The 15,650-nt window shown below is 39.9% G+C and overlaps 1 protein-coding gene across 1 annotated transcript in view; it reads left to right on the top strand.

Annotated features, from left to right (window-relative positions):
- The window catches only part of cry2 (cryptochrome circadian regulator 2), a 30,278-nt gene extending 16,124 nt beyond the window's left edge, over nucleotides 1-14,154 (top strand). The window contains exons 5-12 of the mRNA XM_036568076.1: nucleotides 761-849; nucleotides 928-1,068; nucleotides 2,126-2,437; nucleotides 3,904-4,055; nucleotides 7,387-7,589; nucleotides 7,986-8,063; nucleotides 9,698-9,938; nucleotides 11,909-14,154. Of these exons, the coding sequence (XP_036423969.1) occupies nucleotides 761-849; nucleotides 928-1,068; nucleotides 2,126-2,437; nucleotides 3,904-4,055; nucleotides 7,387-7,589; nucleotides 7,986-8,063; nucleotides 9,698-9,930 (1,208 nt within the window). The 3' untranslated portion in view covers nucleotides 9,931-9,938; nucleotides 11,909-14,154. The remainder of the gene's footprint in view (nucleotides 1-760; nucleotides 850-927; nucleotides 1,069-2,125; nucleotides 2,438-3,903; nucleotides 4,056-7,386; nucleotides 7,590-7,985; nucleotides 8,064-9,697; nucleotides 9,939-11,908) is intronic.
- The last annotated feature ends 1,496 nt before the right edge of the window (nucleotides 14,155-15,650 follow it).

The following is a 15,650-nucleotide window of genomic DNA, read 5'->3' as shown; positions in this document are numbered from 1 at the left end:
TTATTTGTTATCTTTTTCTGATCTGAGCAGAGGTGCCTGCTGTAGAATGAAACCCAGTCACTTTAGCTTGGTTGTTTTACTGGAGTGGTTACATCGCCCTGTTTTTTAGGCCTATTATGATCTGTTTATTTCTAGACTTCTAATTAAAAACAGTTTCACTACATACTTTTCTCAAAGCAGGCAGACCTTTGGGTCCCAGTGTGCAGGGATTTCAGATCCAGTCCACATTTTTGGCTTTATCCGGCTGTTAAAATGGCCACCTGATAACTGGATCAGCTGTGCTGGGACTGAAGAAAAATGTGGGCGGGGTGGGACTGAACTGGAACGTTCTCCTTTCCATCGTGTCTTTTCATGTGTCTTCTGACATAATCAACCAAATACACCTGCAGTCGTGGAGGTGCAGGTGTGAGTTTCAAGGCCTTCACAGCCCATTCTGACTGAGCAGGTTGTAAAGTGTTAGTATATGAGCAGTGCTGAGTGCACACTGAATAGACAGAATCAGTTTCACCCACAGCCTTAATTAACAGGTTCTCCTTTTAACCGTTGAACCGGCTACATGTGTGATAACCTTGTTACATAAAGGTTGCGTAATCATAATCGTCTTTCCTGCCGGCAGTGGGCTATATTTCATTACGATCCTGATTGTGGATTATTATTGCAGATATATCAATATGTGGGATATTTTATCACACATGAAAAATACACTCCTCCTGGATAATACATGAATTGTGTGTTCAATATGTGGTGTTTCCTCTCTCAGGGTTTAAGAATCAGGGAGACGTCACACCAGTATGGAAGGGAGGTGAAACGGAGGCTCTGGAGAGACTTAATAAACACCTGGACAGAAAGGTGAGTCACTTTGTCCATCCAGTAAGTTTGTTATTTAAACCTAGAGTTTTAATCTGTATTTGCTTGTTGTTTATTTAGGCCTGGGTTGCGAGTTTTGAGCGGCCTCGAATAAATGCCCACTCGCTGTTCGCTAACCCCACCGGTCTGAGTCCGTACCTTTGTTTCGGCTGCCTGTCGAGTCGAGTGTTCTACTACCACCTGCGAGAGCTCTACATGAAGGTAAGCATAATGTTTTAATACGTGAACCTGCTTCATTTAACTTACTTCACTTTTATTTGTATAGTGTGTTGGTAGGATTGAATGGTAACTCATTCCCCTTCTGTACTGTGATGTATTAACCCAAAACCAAAAATTTGGGACAGTAGGTAATATGTTAATAAAAACAAAGCAGTGATTTGTAAACTCTTTTACAAGTATTCAGTTGAAAATAGCACAAAAGAGAGAATATTTTCCAAATTTGATGCCTGCAACACATTCCAAAAAAAGCTGGGACAGGGTTGAATTAAGGCTACATTCACATTACAAGCCTTCTTTCTCATTTCCAATTTTTTGAACAGACCTGACTTTTCTAACCCCTATATGTCAAACACAAGGTCCGCAGGCCTGATCTGACGATCCTGTCTGGTCCACAAAATATTTAAATTTTCTAATAACATTAGCCCATTTCACAATGAGCTGCGCTGCAGTCCACAGCATGCACTGCAACGCAGTGTGCGATTCAACTGTCCTACTCCAACAGCAGTCTATGGGACAGCGGTTACACCTCAGTTCTACACAATTCTACACTCCACACCAGTCCTATCACCAAATGCATTTCAGCTGCAGTTCAACATAAACACTTAACGTCAGCTCAGCAGCTCAGAAATTGAGCCCAAATCTTGATGAACTCGCAGCAAAGAAAAGATGCCAGGTGTCTAGTTCAAGCAAACAGGTAGGTTTAAAAGACTGAGCTCCTGGGGACATTTAAATTTTGGATATTTGAAGTGTCCATGTAATATTTCACCGTCTACAAGTGTCTGTATTTTGCTGTAGAAGTTTTTGCATATTATGAATAATCAACGGCCAGTTTAGGTTATAGCACAACATTAATTAAAAATAAAATAAAAATATTTTTTTTCCTCTGGCCCACAGATTTGTTAAGATTTTTTTTTTTTTAATATGACCCTTTTACTGGTTGAGTTTGACACCCCCGTTCTAACCCAATGTTACACAGCTTCTAAAACAAGCCATTCGTTGTTGAATCGGATGTGTCTTCCTGTGATCTTCCTTTTTCCAGCTGCGCCGAAAATCCAGCCCCCCTCTCTCGCTCTTCGGGCAGCTGTTATGGCGGGAGTTCTTCTACACGGCGGCCACCAACAACCCCAACTTCGACCGCATGGAGGGGAACCCCATCTGCGTGCAGATTCCCTGGGACCACAACCCTGAGGCGCTGGCTAAGTGGGCAGAGGGTCGCACGGGCTTCCCCTGGATCGACGCCATCATGACCCAGCTGAGGCAGGAGGGCTGGATCCATCACCTGGCGCGGCACGCCGTGGCCTGCTTCCTCACCCGCGGTGACCTGTGGATCAGCTGGGAGAGCGGCACGAAGGTACGCAAAGGCTCAGAGGCAAACAGCAGGGTTATGTGGTGCACTGTATAATGCAGTGGTCACTAACCCTCCTCCTGGAAACCCACTTTCCTGCTTTATTTCAACCTGCAAATCACATGCTGCCCCTCTTCCTTACCCCCATTTTTTATGACTGCATCTGATGCAGCCAGTTAAGAACTCACTTTAAGAACTCACAGTTAAGAAGTCACTTTGCTGGAGTAGATTGTGGTTAGAACTAGACTCCCGCAAACATCAGATTCATTCGCTCTGGAAAAGGGTCCGAAGCCCAACCCACACTACTATACGTTCTTCCAGACGTTGCGTGCAGTTACGCTTTTCCGCCAAGGAGATCTCCAAATCCCCAAAATGTATATAGTACAGCTTTAACACTACGATAAGTCGTACAAATTCTCTCTCTAATTTTGCTCAGTTGGGGCCATTTGGCTATACCGGGTCCTTTCAACAAAAATCAAACCACTTTGTCCATTTTAACATCTTGGCTGTAAATATGTCTCAGTTTGTGCTAATGTGCTAAGACTGAAAAATATATTAGAAACAAAAACACAAGCTTGCTTTGCTCTGCTTTAAGCTTTAGCTCAGCTATAGCCACTTTTCTGGCATCTCCAGCAGGAAACATTTCTGCCAAAGTAGTATAGTTTCTTGTAAAATGTCTTTTAACGTTAGATTTTTTCACATGCCTGAAGTCAGCATCCCATTCGCCAGCTTCTTGTTCGACTTTTCCAGTTCCACCTTAAACGTATGTAACTGCAGCACCATTTAAGGTGGGACAGGAAAAGTCAAATGAGAAACAGACTAAAACTTTGTTACTTTTTAGTGCTGTAAACACACACAAGCTAATTCGTCTCCAAATTATCGATGTGCGTTTATAAATCTTTCTCTGAGCCAGCAGTCTGCACACGAACCTTCAGGGTTAAAGGGTAAATTAGTAGATATAGGCTATATTAACTCCAGCGTTTAAGACCATTTACTGTTAAAACAGTTTTGAACGATCAGCAAAGCTTTATTTTACTGCAAAGGAGGATTATTTTATTTTTACCTACAAATCTAATTCTGCCGTGGAGCCGCAACAGGGCAGTAAAAGAGCTGCGTGTTGCCGACCCCTGGGCTATCCTCTAAAATATTTCCATCAATAACATGGTTCCTGAATGCTGCAGTTGCATTTATTCAGTATGTAACAAACATGATCTAACAAAGCTGCAATTTCAGTTTGTGTCATAAACTACCTTTTTGAACCAAAAAAAGACATAACTAGTCATATACTATACGCATCAGATGAGCCTAATTGTTACTGTTGGTTAAATAAATCAATAACAAGTGCCTGCTGACCTGAACTGCACTCACTTGTGGGGAAAAAACCCAACAATAAAGGAAGCCACATGCCAAGTGTTTGAATAAGCACACCATTCATAGCAAGGACCTGACTGAGTTGTGTTCCTCCTTGGCAGGTGTTTGAGGAGCTGTTGCTGGACGCCGACTGGAGTGTGAATGCCGGCAGCTGGATGTGGCTCTCATGCAGCGCCTTCTTCCAGCAGTTCTTCCACTGCTACTGCCCAGTGGGCTTCGGCCGCCGCACCGACCCCAGCGGGGACTACATACGGTAAACCAGTCTTTAGCCTACAGACCTCAAAGATGGACTGCATACAGCAACAGTGCTTTTAGTGTACAGCCTTAGCAAGGATTTATTGTACTTCAGAGATAAAAAAAGAGCAAAGCTGTGATACGTTTGGTAGTGATTATGTCAAAGTTTACAGCAGGGCTGCACGTAGTCTCGTGGAGCCAAATGTGATTCGTATCAAGAATGTCTGGGGACAACTATGAGAAATATGAGAAATTTTGGGTTAGATGTGGAACAAAGTGAATGTGAAATTTCTTAAACCAATCCAACGCCTCATGATGGGCAGTGGTGCACTCGTTCGATGTTGTCCAGTGGAAAACAAGTCTGTTGCTAGCGTGATGAATGTATGCAAGTTGTAATCACTGAAATGTGCCCCCAAAACTTTAAGCATGTACATATCTTTCACATGTGCGGACGACACATTACATGCGGTTACATTTCTTGCAACAGAAAAACCTTTAAACTACACTATTGATTGGCTTTAGAAGAGATCACTGGGCTGACGCTGGGTTATCGGCAGCTGTATGTGGCCTCTGTTGTTCACAGTTGCAACGATACACAAAGTGATGCTCACGAAAAAATTGTATTGAAGCTAAATGATCATTAAAACTGATAAGCGTGCTACAAGAACACCCGTTATGACAGCAAAACAACAATAACTTTAAAAACACATAACTACATGTACTCACCACTGAGCAGTGGTATGAACTTCGTCCACAGCTGTTCCATCAAGCCACTGATAGAATAAGGCTACGTTCACACAGCAGGTAAAAGTGGCCCAAATCTGATTTTCTCACCAAATCCGATTTTTTTGTTTGGCTGTTCACCTTATCTTTTAAATGTGATCTGTATGCGACATCAGTCTGAACAGATCAGCTCCTAAACTGACCCGCATGCGCAAAAGAACAATGCTTCACGTGGCTCATCCAGAGGTAAACAGTTATGCCAACGAACGCCAGTCGCTCCCGGCGGGTTCAGTTTTAACTTCGCCAGCATCACAGCAGCCGTCGTGAAGCTTCACTGACTGACAGCTGGGCTCATCACCCAGAATGTGTTCAAGATCACATTTTGTACAGAAACATCACCCCAAGTCTCAGCAGCGCTAAATTATGGCGAATGTTGAGTTGGATTGAAGTACAGAATTGCATAAGTTCCAGTCTGGCTGTTCAGAATGAGTCGCATTGCTGCCTATCGGATACGTATCGGATTTCAGTGCCACATAGAAAAGCGTCCCAAATCGGAATTGAAAATGTCAGGTTCAGGGTGTGTTTTGCTGTTCACACTGCCACACAGACACACACCTGTGGCACATATGAAGAAAAAGATCAGATTTGGGCCACTTTTACCTGCTGTGTGAACAAAGCCTAAACGTCTGTCTGAAAGCGTCTGAAGCAACTTTCCTTTCCGTTTCCGTGCTGTGACCCGCAAGCAGCTGGAATCTCCTTTGCATTTAAAAATTTTCTTGCCCTTTTATTACGGACAGTAATGGACGTATCACTAAGACCATTAGTTTTTGTGTTTTTAAACAAGTTGTAAACATCCAGACAGGCTTGGTAAACTACACTCTTTCCATATCCAGTTGGCAAAGAAGTTAAATCCCTCTTCTCGAGTTAACGTTTTCAAACAAAGTATTTGTAGCAGTTTCATTAAATAAATTTATGCACTGAGCAAAACTAAACTGAAGGGCGTTTCTGAAATATTCTGAAGAGTGAAGTGAGTTAATGATGGCATTTTGCTCACTAGTTTGCATCACTTGTGTTATTGATTGGACAACAGACGTTAAGAGCACGCTGCCCAACGGTTAGGTGGTGGATTTTAGAGAGGGCCGAGTCTTCTTTGTGGCAAAATCCAGCCCTGAAAGTTTAACAGTTTGTCCCCAGATGGTCATTCTTATTACGACATGTATTCTGGCCCCACAAGACTAGGACAAAATATCGGATTGTAGACAATAATATGCTTTGCGATTATTAAAAACACAGTCGTGAGTCTTTCTTTGACAGGGAAGGACTGATCTGTATTATTTTGACCACAGTTATTTATGTTTGTTAAGGGTTAATTCATCAAAACACTCAATTTGGTCTTGATGGACAGATCTGACCCACATGTGTCAGCTAGTATTTACTTAGGAAATCAACAAAACCTAATTTAATCGGCGGCAGCCAAACTTTTGGGAAAGCGTGCAGTTAGACTGGGAGTGTTCAAGCTTTTGCACACGATTGTATAATTTCACGTCATGCATTTTTATTTTTTGACATTTTTGTTTAAATTGTTCACATTTTCTCGTTAAAATTTCTCTCTTACGTAGCAGATCCAGCAGAATCTTTGCCAGCGTTTGAATAGTAAACGCAGTCATGTTGAACTAGGTTTGGAAGTGAGTTCTGCAGGAGGCTGAGTCACACCTACTCTAGCAAACTACTAACTGTCTGCTGTGACTGTTCTAATAGATTCTTTGTTGGCTGCCTTTTTGTGTCAGTTGAATAAACACACTGCACAATGCCTGGTTTATAGATTGGCTGGTTGTATAAAGTTTTTTCTTTTGTCATTTAAAGGAAGGGAAACGCGTCGGTAGCTGATGTCCTGCAATTGGTTTAGAGCTCTGATGCTAGAACGGGGCTGCAGATTTGTTTAAGAGAACAATGCAGGGTTGCATAAGCACTAATGTAAACATTCACAGGCTGGATTTCGCTTTGCTGCGTTACATCTTTAAACTGCGCTGTCAAAGCTGGAAGAAAGAGCTGTGCTGTATCTCTGTGTTTGTTCAGTGGAAGAAAAAACTGTTCTAATGTATACACATCTGGACATGTTTTTAACTGCAGCTTCATTTTTGTATTGGACAGAAAAATCACAGTGGGCTTCATTCACCAAAATCTTCTCAAGCTTTTTCTTAATTCGTTTTTGAGAAAGGTCCTAAGAAAGATTCTACGTTAGATTCATGACGTATTCTTAGAGCGCAGAACTGTTCCCATTTGTTCCTTCTAGTGTGTACAGTGTAGATTCTGTTCTTAGCCAAGAACAATTCCCAAATAAGAAAACATGGGTGAACATCAGGATCTTCGTGAAAACTGCGTAAGTGGATTTTAAGAAGAAATTTCTTCTTAAAAGTGGTTGGTGGATGAGGCTCAATGTGTTTACATTCAGAAAAGTATATTATGGTGTATTGTAGTTTTTCACAGTAGGATAAAACTTTATTAAAACAGTATTGCCTTAATGATTTCACAGTATTTTCACTGACGTTATGTGTGTATATAACATTTTTTAACGGTTAACATTGTGTATCTCGTATATATTTATTGGTTATTCTGATATTCTGCAGGAGATACATCCCAAAGCTGAAGGACTATCCGAACCGCTACATCTACGAGCCCTGGAACGCGCCAGAGTCTATTCAGAAGGCGGCCAACTGCGTGGTGGGAGTGGACTACCCCAAACCCATGATCAACCACGCCGAGAGCAGCCGCCTCAACATCGAGAGGATGAAGCAGGTCTACCAACAGCTCTCCCACTACAGAGGCCTTAGTGAGTGACTCTTCACACACAAACACAGTTAATTCTTCACAGTGCTTGCTTGTTTTGTATGTATGTACAATGGCCATGGTACTATGGCGACAGCAGTGCAGAGACATGACGAAAAAATTCTCTACAATAAACGATTTCGCATCAAATACTTTAGCATCCACCTGGGATTCCATAGCAATGGCCTAGCAACACCTTCGCAATCTCCTGGGATTTTATTGCGATAGCTTCGTTAAGCCAACTTAAAAACTAGACGGGGAAACTTGGACAAACTTTAATTACCATTACAATTATTTACAATTAATTGTACAATTACAATTCTAATTGAACAAATTTGATACCAGTATGTTTGATATCATCATGCATCCCTATTTTTGTTTGTGTTTCTCTTTTTCTAAGGTCTGCTAGCATCTGTGCCCACCATACAGGAGGAGGCAGAGCCCCCGCTGTCAGATGACTCTCAGGCCAGCAGCAGCGGTAAGATCTCCTCATTTCACACATACGTTTGTTTTTATACAATGTCGGAAGCTGTTCAACAGTAAAATCCAATATTCTAAACTCCGAACTGAGAAAACCCAAAGATAAATAGATCATTAAAATTTTGCGCTAAATGGGCAGAAAAATGCCATATTTAAGTGTGTTCACATGTTATCTGACTGGAGTGTTCAAACTTTTGCATGTGTTTGATAATGTAATGTAATCTGACAACAGCTAGACGACTCGGCCCAAACTGGAAATCTGAATGAGTTCCTTCTGTTCAGTGATATTACCAGCATTTTTTAGAAACTTCTCACTGTGCTGCAGAGATGAGCAGTGAACTTTGTTTTTTTTGTTTTTTTTTAAATCTCTCCGCTTTCCAAATTGCCCGTCTTCATGTTGGCCACAGACTGTACTCAGTCAAAAATTAATAAAGACATGAAAAAGTGTGGTTGACCACATTCATAAACGCGATGGATGCAGCATCGATGTCTGTTGGCATCAACGTTGAACTTTCTTGAACGACACCCAGCCCTTTCAGTACCTACTCTATAACGCCCTCTTAAAAATAACCACACTGCCACATTAGATTCAAAACCTCCTCACTCTGTTTATTCAGTTTATTATGTACACCATTTTACATTATGTGAACATTTCATGGACCAGTAGAAATGGTTTGAAATTACTTGGACTAAAAAACTTTGCCACACTAACATACTTTAAAGTTAAGAGTGCTTTTTTTCTGGAGACATGGTTTTTAGACAATGAGGCAGTGTGGTTCTAGCACATTCAGGCCTCTAGAGGGAGCCAGTGCACAGAATACCATTTCTTGCCTTCCTGTAAAATGCTGGAGAAGTACAATGCAAGGATGGTGGCTCTTATTGATCTTTTTGTTTATTACGTCTTTGGGTACACCAGGCCCTCAGCTTTTGCCTCCTAACGTGTGTCACTGGAAGGGAGCTGCTTTGGCACTGAGGGACTATTTGGGAGAAGCTTTCCATTCACTTCCATTCATTTCAGTCCAAAAATTAAGGCACAGCTTTTTAGATTACCTTATGGCCCTGTTTTCATCTAAAGAGACTGAAGTCTAGCATTTTATCCACAGACTCAATCATCATTGCATAGCTTCAAAATTCACATAACAATACTACTACAAAAATTATTATAATAATATTTTTTTATTGTAGTAGCAGTGATATTATAATCATATAATCATTCAGTTGTATAATCATGAACTTTATAAACATAAAAATCATAATCACAATTATTATTATGACATTAATCAAAATAGTCTTCATTATTTACAATTGTTATTCACTTATTTATTTATTTGTTTGTTTATTCATTTATTTATTTTATGATGACCAGTATTATGTGTTATTTTTAAGGCTGCTTTTTTTTTTACTATGTTGTTGTTCTCTTGCTCTGGGAGAGCTTTTCCTTTTGACTTCTTTAAATAGTGAAGTCTCGTAGGTAAATTTCCAGACAAGCTTTAAAAGAAAGTCAGTATTGTTCCACTGAGCATTGATTACCTCAAACAGTTGAAAACCACTGCTATGATTGTGTTTGATGTGCCCTTTTTTTGCACGTAGTGTGTATGTGCAACTATAATCACTCAGATGTGTTTTCTACAGGTGTCCCCTCCAGTTCCACCCAAACCCAGCCCCAGTCCCAACAAACCCAAACCCAGCCCCAGCCTCAGCCTCCTGACCCCGACCCCCAGCCTCCAGCAACAGCTTCAGTTCCCCCTGCCCAGAGAAAACGAGGACGGACCCCAGAACCCCGGACCTCGCTGAACCCCAAAGTCCAGCACACCAGCCAGGCCAAAGCAAGCGAACAGCCGCCGCAGACCACCGACAAGCAGTGACCACGCAGGTACCTAATCAAAAAAGACAAAGAGCATTTGATTCAGCTACCAGAGTGAATGAGATATCATGGGTTATATTGTGTCTCTGTACACCAGGGGTCTCGCATGGACCACATTACGTTGTCGAGTGGGTCAGACCTAAAAGTCAGTTTTGTAGGCCGATAACGCATCGACTCCTCCTAAATGTGCATCGCTGGTGTCTCAGCCACGATTAAAAATGAATACTGTGCAGCCAGGACTTTTGTTTTTAGCCATTCTCAGTTGTTTTTGCAAATCACTGTATTTTTCAACATAAATCTGATATGAATGCTCTACATTGCCCCCTAGTGGAATAACACGTGCTGTCATTTTACCCATTTTTAATGTAAGATCTTTTATTTCAATTATGTTGTCCACAAGATGGTTTTAAGTTAGGACTTGGATTCTAAATTCATTTGACAGGCCGGATTAGAAACTTTATTGCAATAGTTCTCAAGCATGTCATCAGGGACCCCCAGACAGTCCACATTTCTGCTGTATCACTATGAGCTGCAAAAAAGGGCCCTTGAGGACCAGTTTGAGAACCACTGCTTTATCAGGCCTTCCACAGCCCTCAGGCCACATGTTTGGCAACACTGCTGCTCACTCAAGTGTAATGCAATTTTTAATGTTAATGAGATACGAGGCCTGCCGTAATATATTTCCAACTTTTCAGATATATTATTGATATTCAGTGGGTAGTCCGTTGTCGCCGTCTTATCAAAACTCTTTTTGACTCTTGTTTTAAAATATTCATTACACCAAAATAACAGCTGCTGTTTACATTATATAAATAATTCATTATTAATGGACCAATAGAAATGGTCCAAAATTCCTTGAAATATGATCTTTGTTGCCATGTTTTTTTGTGTTTACCCTGTTGAAATGTAAATATAATTCTAGGAATGAACTGAACAGCCCAAAATTTTAAAACGACCCTATTTAGATGACTGGCAACCTTTCCAGGGTGTTTCCTGACTTCAAGATAAGCGACTTTGTGTGTGTGTGTGTGTGTGTGTGTGTGTGTGTGTGTGTGTGTGTGTGTGTGTTTAAAAGATTGAATGGGCCTACAATGATTTATCAAAATCTAAGAGTTTACAAATGATGTGAATGGTAAAGAAAACAAGAAATAGTCATTATAAACGCTCTTTGTTCCTTTCAGCCTCCTGCGCTGGTTCAAACAGTTTGAGCAGCAGCAGATAAACAGTGAAAAACCAGCCATGTGTGTCTAAATCACAGTTTCTGTGAGACACATTATAAAGATTTATAATCACTGTTCATGCCGAGTATCAGGAGGAGATACAACACCCGAGAACTTCTGCTCAAAGGGTTTGATACCACTTGGAAACACATCTCACTCAGTACACAGAACAGAAGCAGAAGGGAAAGTCTCTGCAAGCTTGGCAACATAATATATAGCCCCAGTTCATGAAAATGACAGAAAAATTAACAAACGACAAATAAAGTGCAAAATAACACTAAAAATAATGGAATTAATTGCTTTGGACGACCAACCGTTCCCTGTTTCTGAGGATGTTGGATTTAGTGACACATACTGTAGATTCCAAATCATTTTATTAAGTTTAAATCAAAAAGAATTTTACATAAAATAATGATTTTTGGATTTGGTTTTAGCCCACGGTGTCCCGATTTTCTGTTTCGGTATCAGCCAAGTATTTCCATTTCAATGCATCACTGTATGATCAGTCACGTAGCTCATTGTGTAATTCTAATGTTGCATTTGTAATTAATAAATAATGTTAAATAATGATGTAACATAAATCAAATGTATAGGAAAACAGCATCAGCCCTTCTCAGGGTTAATATGTTTTTGAATTGTTTAAGGTTTTCTGTCTTTATGAACCGACATATGTGCTGGCTGGGGGTTCCTGAAGGCTGATCTCTTTAGGAGAATCTCTTTGTTTATGATTATAATAAAAACTGCTTCTTTTCTACACAGGCAGATGCAGATAGTAGAGTGGCTACCAGACATGAACAGAGGGGAAAAAAGAGGAAGCTCGAAACCATCCAACGTGACCGAAAATGCGACAGCAGCAGCTATACAGCCGCTACCCACACAGGATCAGCAAACAAACTGATGAAGTGACTGAAAGACTGCAGTTTGTTACCGTTCAGTACGTTAGACAGAGCTACAGCTTCCTTTGGTCTCCTCCCAGCGTCTCTTAGGCTGCTTTTCTATTTATTTTCCAGTCTGAAACAGCTGCAAACGTGTCTTCATGACTTTGATGCTCAAGAGTTTCTGTGTTCATCATATATTAGCATTTCCTCAAAATACAGCAACTGCTCAGAGCTTTTTAAACAGATCTGATTGTCATTCAGCTTGAGGTGTGAATCAATATTTATGACCTTTAGTCTGATTTGACTCGTCCTGCGTAATCGTTGTCTCAAACTGCAGATAGGGAGCTTTCGGAAGCTGTCGTGCCGTTTTCTGACACCAATAATGTATGAAGACATACACAGTAGAAGTCAGTAAATGCTTGCCGTGTACACAAGCAGCAAAAAAGTTTTTTTTGTTTTTGTTTTTTTATTCAGTGTTGAGGAAATAATATTTCAGCCTGTTCATAAGTTTTGTGTCAGTAGCTCTTAAAAAAGAAAACAAAGAAAGACAACCAGCAACACTTCATAATAACAGGCCCTGATAAACAGCATCTTAATCGTTAGCTAATAGTTTTATATAATAGTCAGATGCATTAATAAATGGTACCATTTGAATTTTTATGCCTTACAGCCGTGTGCGAAGGTTTAGGCACCCCAAGTCAAATGACGTTTTGTGGAAATAAAAAAAAAAGTGTAAATAAGTAAACGCATCCTTTACAAAGAACACACTTCTGCACATTTTAATGCACAGTTTGCTGAATTTAACAAAAAAAAAACAAGTATTAAATGTACCATAAACTTTGTATGACACATTTAGTTTTTTTCCCCTTTATAATTTAAATTCACCAAATAAACAGTAATTGTGCAAAAGTGTGTTCTCTGTAGAGCCCATGTGTCAAACACGAGGCCCGTGGGCCAATCCTATTCGGGCCGCAAAATTATTTAAATTTTCTATTAATATTAGCCCATTTAACCATGAGCTGCACTACAGTTCCCAGCATGCACTGCAGCGTAATGTGTGCTGCCACCCCCTCCCCAACAACGATCTATGGGACAGCACCACAGTACATTGGGGACACTTAAAGAAGTTTAACAGTGATCTGCAGATAATGGAGTCTGTTTTAAATAAAAGCAAATTGTTTTATATAAAATTATTTTTGAATCGTTCAAGTTATCCAGTGCCTGTATTTTTGCCGTTGTAGTTTTGGCATATTTTAAATAAACAGTGGGCAGTTGGGGTCACGGCAAAATGTAAAAAGTAAAAATAAAATCTGGCTCACGGATTTGTTGAGATTTTTAATTTGGCCCTTTTACTGGTTGAGTTTAACACCCTGCTGTAGAGGAAGTGTTCACTTATTTTCACTTAGAAAACCAACAAAACATCATTAGACCAGGGTGCGTAAACTTTTGCATAAGACTTACGACTGCATAATACATTTATAAAATGCATTTATAGTACTAACTGTGTCGATTCGTCAGTGGTGAGTAGTAATTCAAATGGTAGCGCTTATTAATGCACAGGACGCAATTCTAGATTAACTGTCATTAACAAACTATTGCATGATGACTATGCTGCTATTTCTAGGGCCCGTTATTATAGTGTTACCACACAACCTGTTGTTTCTCCCCCAAAGCCACTCTGCAGTCTCAACTACTCCAACAGACCGTTCTGAAACACTACCGCACTGCAGTGTCTGTAAACCATCATATACGTTTTCCAGTAAGACTGAATCTATTACTGTATGATGATATTGACCATTTGTAGGCTGTTTTAGCCCCCAAAGTTAAAAAAAAACAAAAAAAAACCTGTACATTCCACGCGAACATGTACTTTCATGATAAGTTAAGTTCCCTTGAGCTAAATGGAATAGCTTTATTTATTTTGTCTTTTTTTGTATTGTACAAAAGAGTTTATTTTCATGGAAGCGCTGCTGGGATGGCGAGCTGCTCTGTTTGTAGGCAGTAATTTATTGAAGCCTCCTCACTGCATGTTTCTGTCAGCGACAAAGACAATGTTTCCACGATATATTGCGTCTACATTGTTTTACTGTAGATTACAATATATCCAAATAAATTTTCTGAACGCACTTTGATGTGTATTTATTCTGAGTTAAGTCTTCTGTGTGTTTAATGCAGCACTCTTTTCCACGCTAGAGGGCGACATTGTGCTTGTTTTTCATATAAGGTGTTGCCTCGCCCTGCTCTCCCTTTATCTATCTTTTATGAAGATTTCAGATTTAAACCTTAGGTTTTCAATACACTGTACGTTGAACATATCGGTACAAATTAAATGAGGCCTGTGCTGTTCATACCTTTTTGTGGGGGGGGGGTTATGACTTTTTATGCAGTCGTATTTCTCTCAGTCCTGTGCTGTTACAGCAAAATAGAGCTCATCAGTGCAGTCGTGGATGGTGTGGTGTGGGATTTCTAATGAGCTGATAATGGCTCTCAAAGCCCTGCACCCAAGACTAATGGCTACAGTACATAACCTCCCCTTCTTTGCACTAAATCGATCTCAATTAAAACTGGTTTACATATAGATTTGTTCATTTTACATTAATACTTATGTGTTTAATGAGAAGGTATAAAATAACAGTAATGTGAGATTCCAAAGAAATATATGCGTTAAATTAGACCATCCCCTATTATTGAGGTATTATAGGTGCACTTTTAAAGGGGAATTTCACAAATTTCTCAATCTTTTTGCATAATTAAATCAATAAGATGTAAACAAAGTCATTCAGAGCAGTTTGGTGTGAAACGCTCTGTTCCAGAGAAACTAACCGAGTCAGAATTGTGAACAGTGGTGGTGATAGGAACCAGGCGTCCACCTCTAAAAGCCCCCTTACAGAAAATGATTAGATGAAAAAGTTAGGAATATGTTACGTACATTGACTAGAACATATTTTATATACAGTCATGGTGGAGGGGTACATGCAGGGTGTTGTAAGACAAAATAGTCCCCAAAGAAAAGTTTTTTGTTTTTTTTTTTTTTTTCTTTTTTCAGGTTTACTATTGTTTTACTATATTTGTGTTGTAGATATCGTGATCATGTCAAACCACTCTGAGTTACTTTGTTTACCTTGTTTTGTTTGAACAATTTTGGAAAATCGGTGAAATTCCCCTTCAAAGTATGCGTGAATAGCAAATAGTGGTGCATCTTCCAGACATGACACATTTTGGAGTGAAACACTGTATTGGGAAGGGTCTTTGAGGTAGCTGAGTGTTTTCTCTCCATGATTGGTGGGCTGGTGAGCTGGCGCACAATGATGTCATCAAAAATCAGATGACCTTTTATAGCGGGGCAAAAGTAACTACCTTGAATAAAGATTAAGGGAAAACAAGAATTTTGTCTCTTAAGTAGTTTTATATGATGAATCGTGTTTAATACGAGCACTGACAGGAAGTAAGAAGGTACAAAAGGTCAGCGCTGATTTCAGGTTTTCTTTAAAGAGAGCACTGCTACACAGTGGCCTGGTCAAGCCTTTAGTGTGTGTGAATCATTTTACTGAACTGGTTTAAATCACATTTCAGACTTTTAACTGACTTGACCTTTAAACTAAAATCCTTGGCTTTGAGTGACC

Source organism: Colossoma macropomum, unplaced genomic scaffold, assembly GCF_904425465.1.
Source record: "Colossoma macropomum unplaced genomic scaffold, Colossoma_macropomum, whole genome shotgun sequence".
In the NCBI taxonomy this organism is placed as follows: domain Eukaryota; kingdom Metazoa; phylum Chordata; class Actinopteri; order Characiformes; family Serrasalmidae; genus Colossoma; species Colossoma macropomum.
This window is presented reverse-complemented; position numbering and strand designations above follow the sequence as displayed.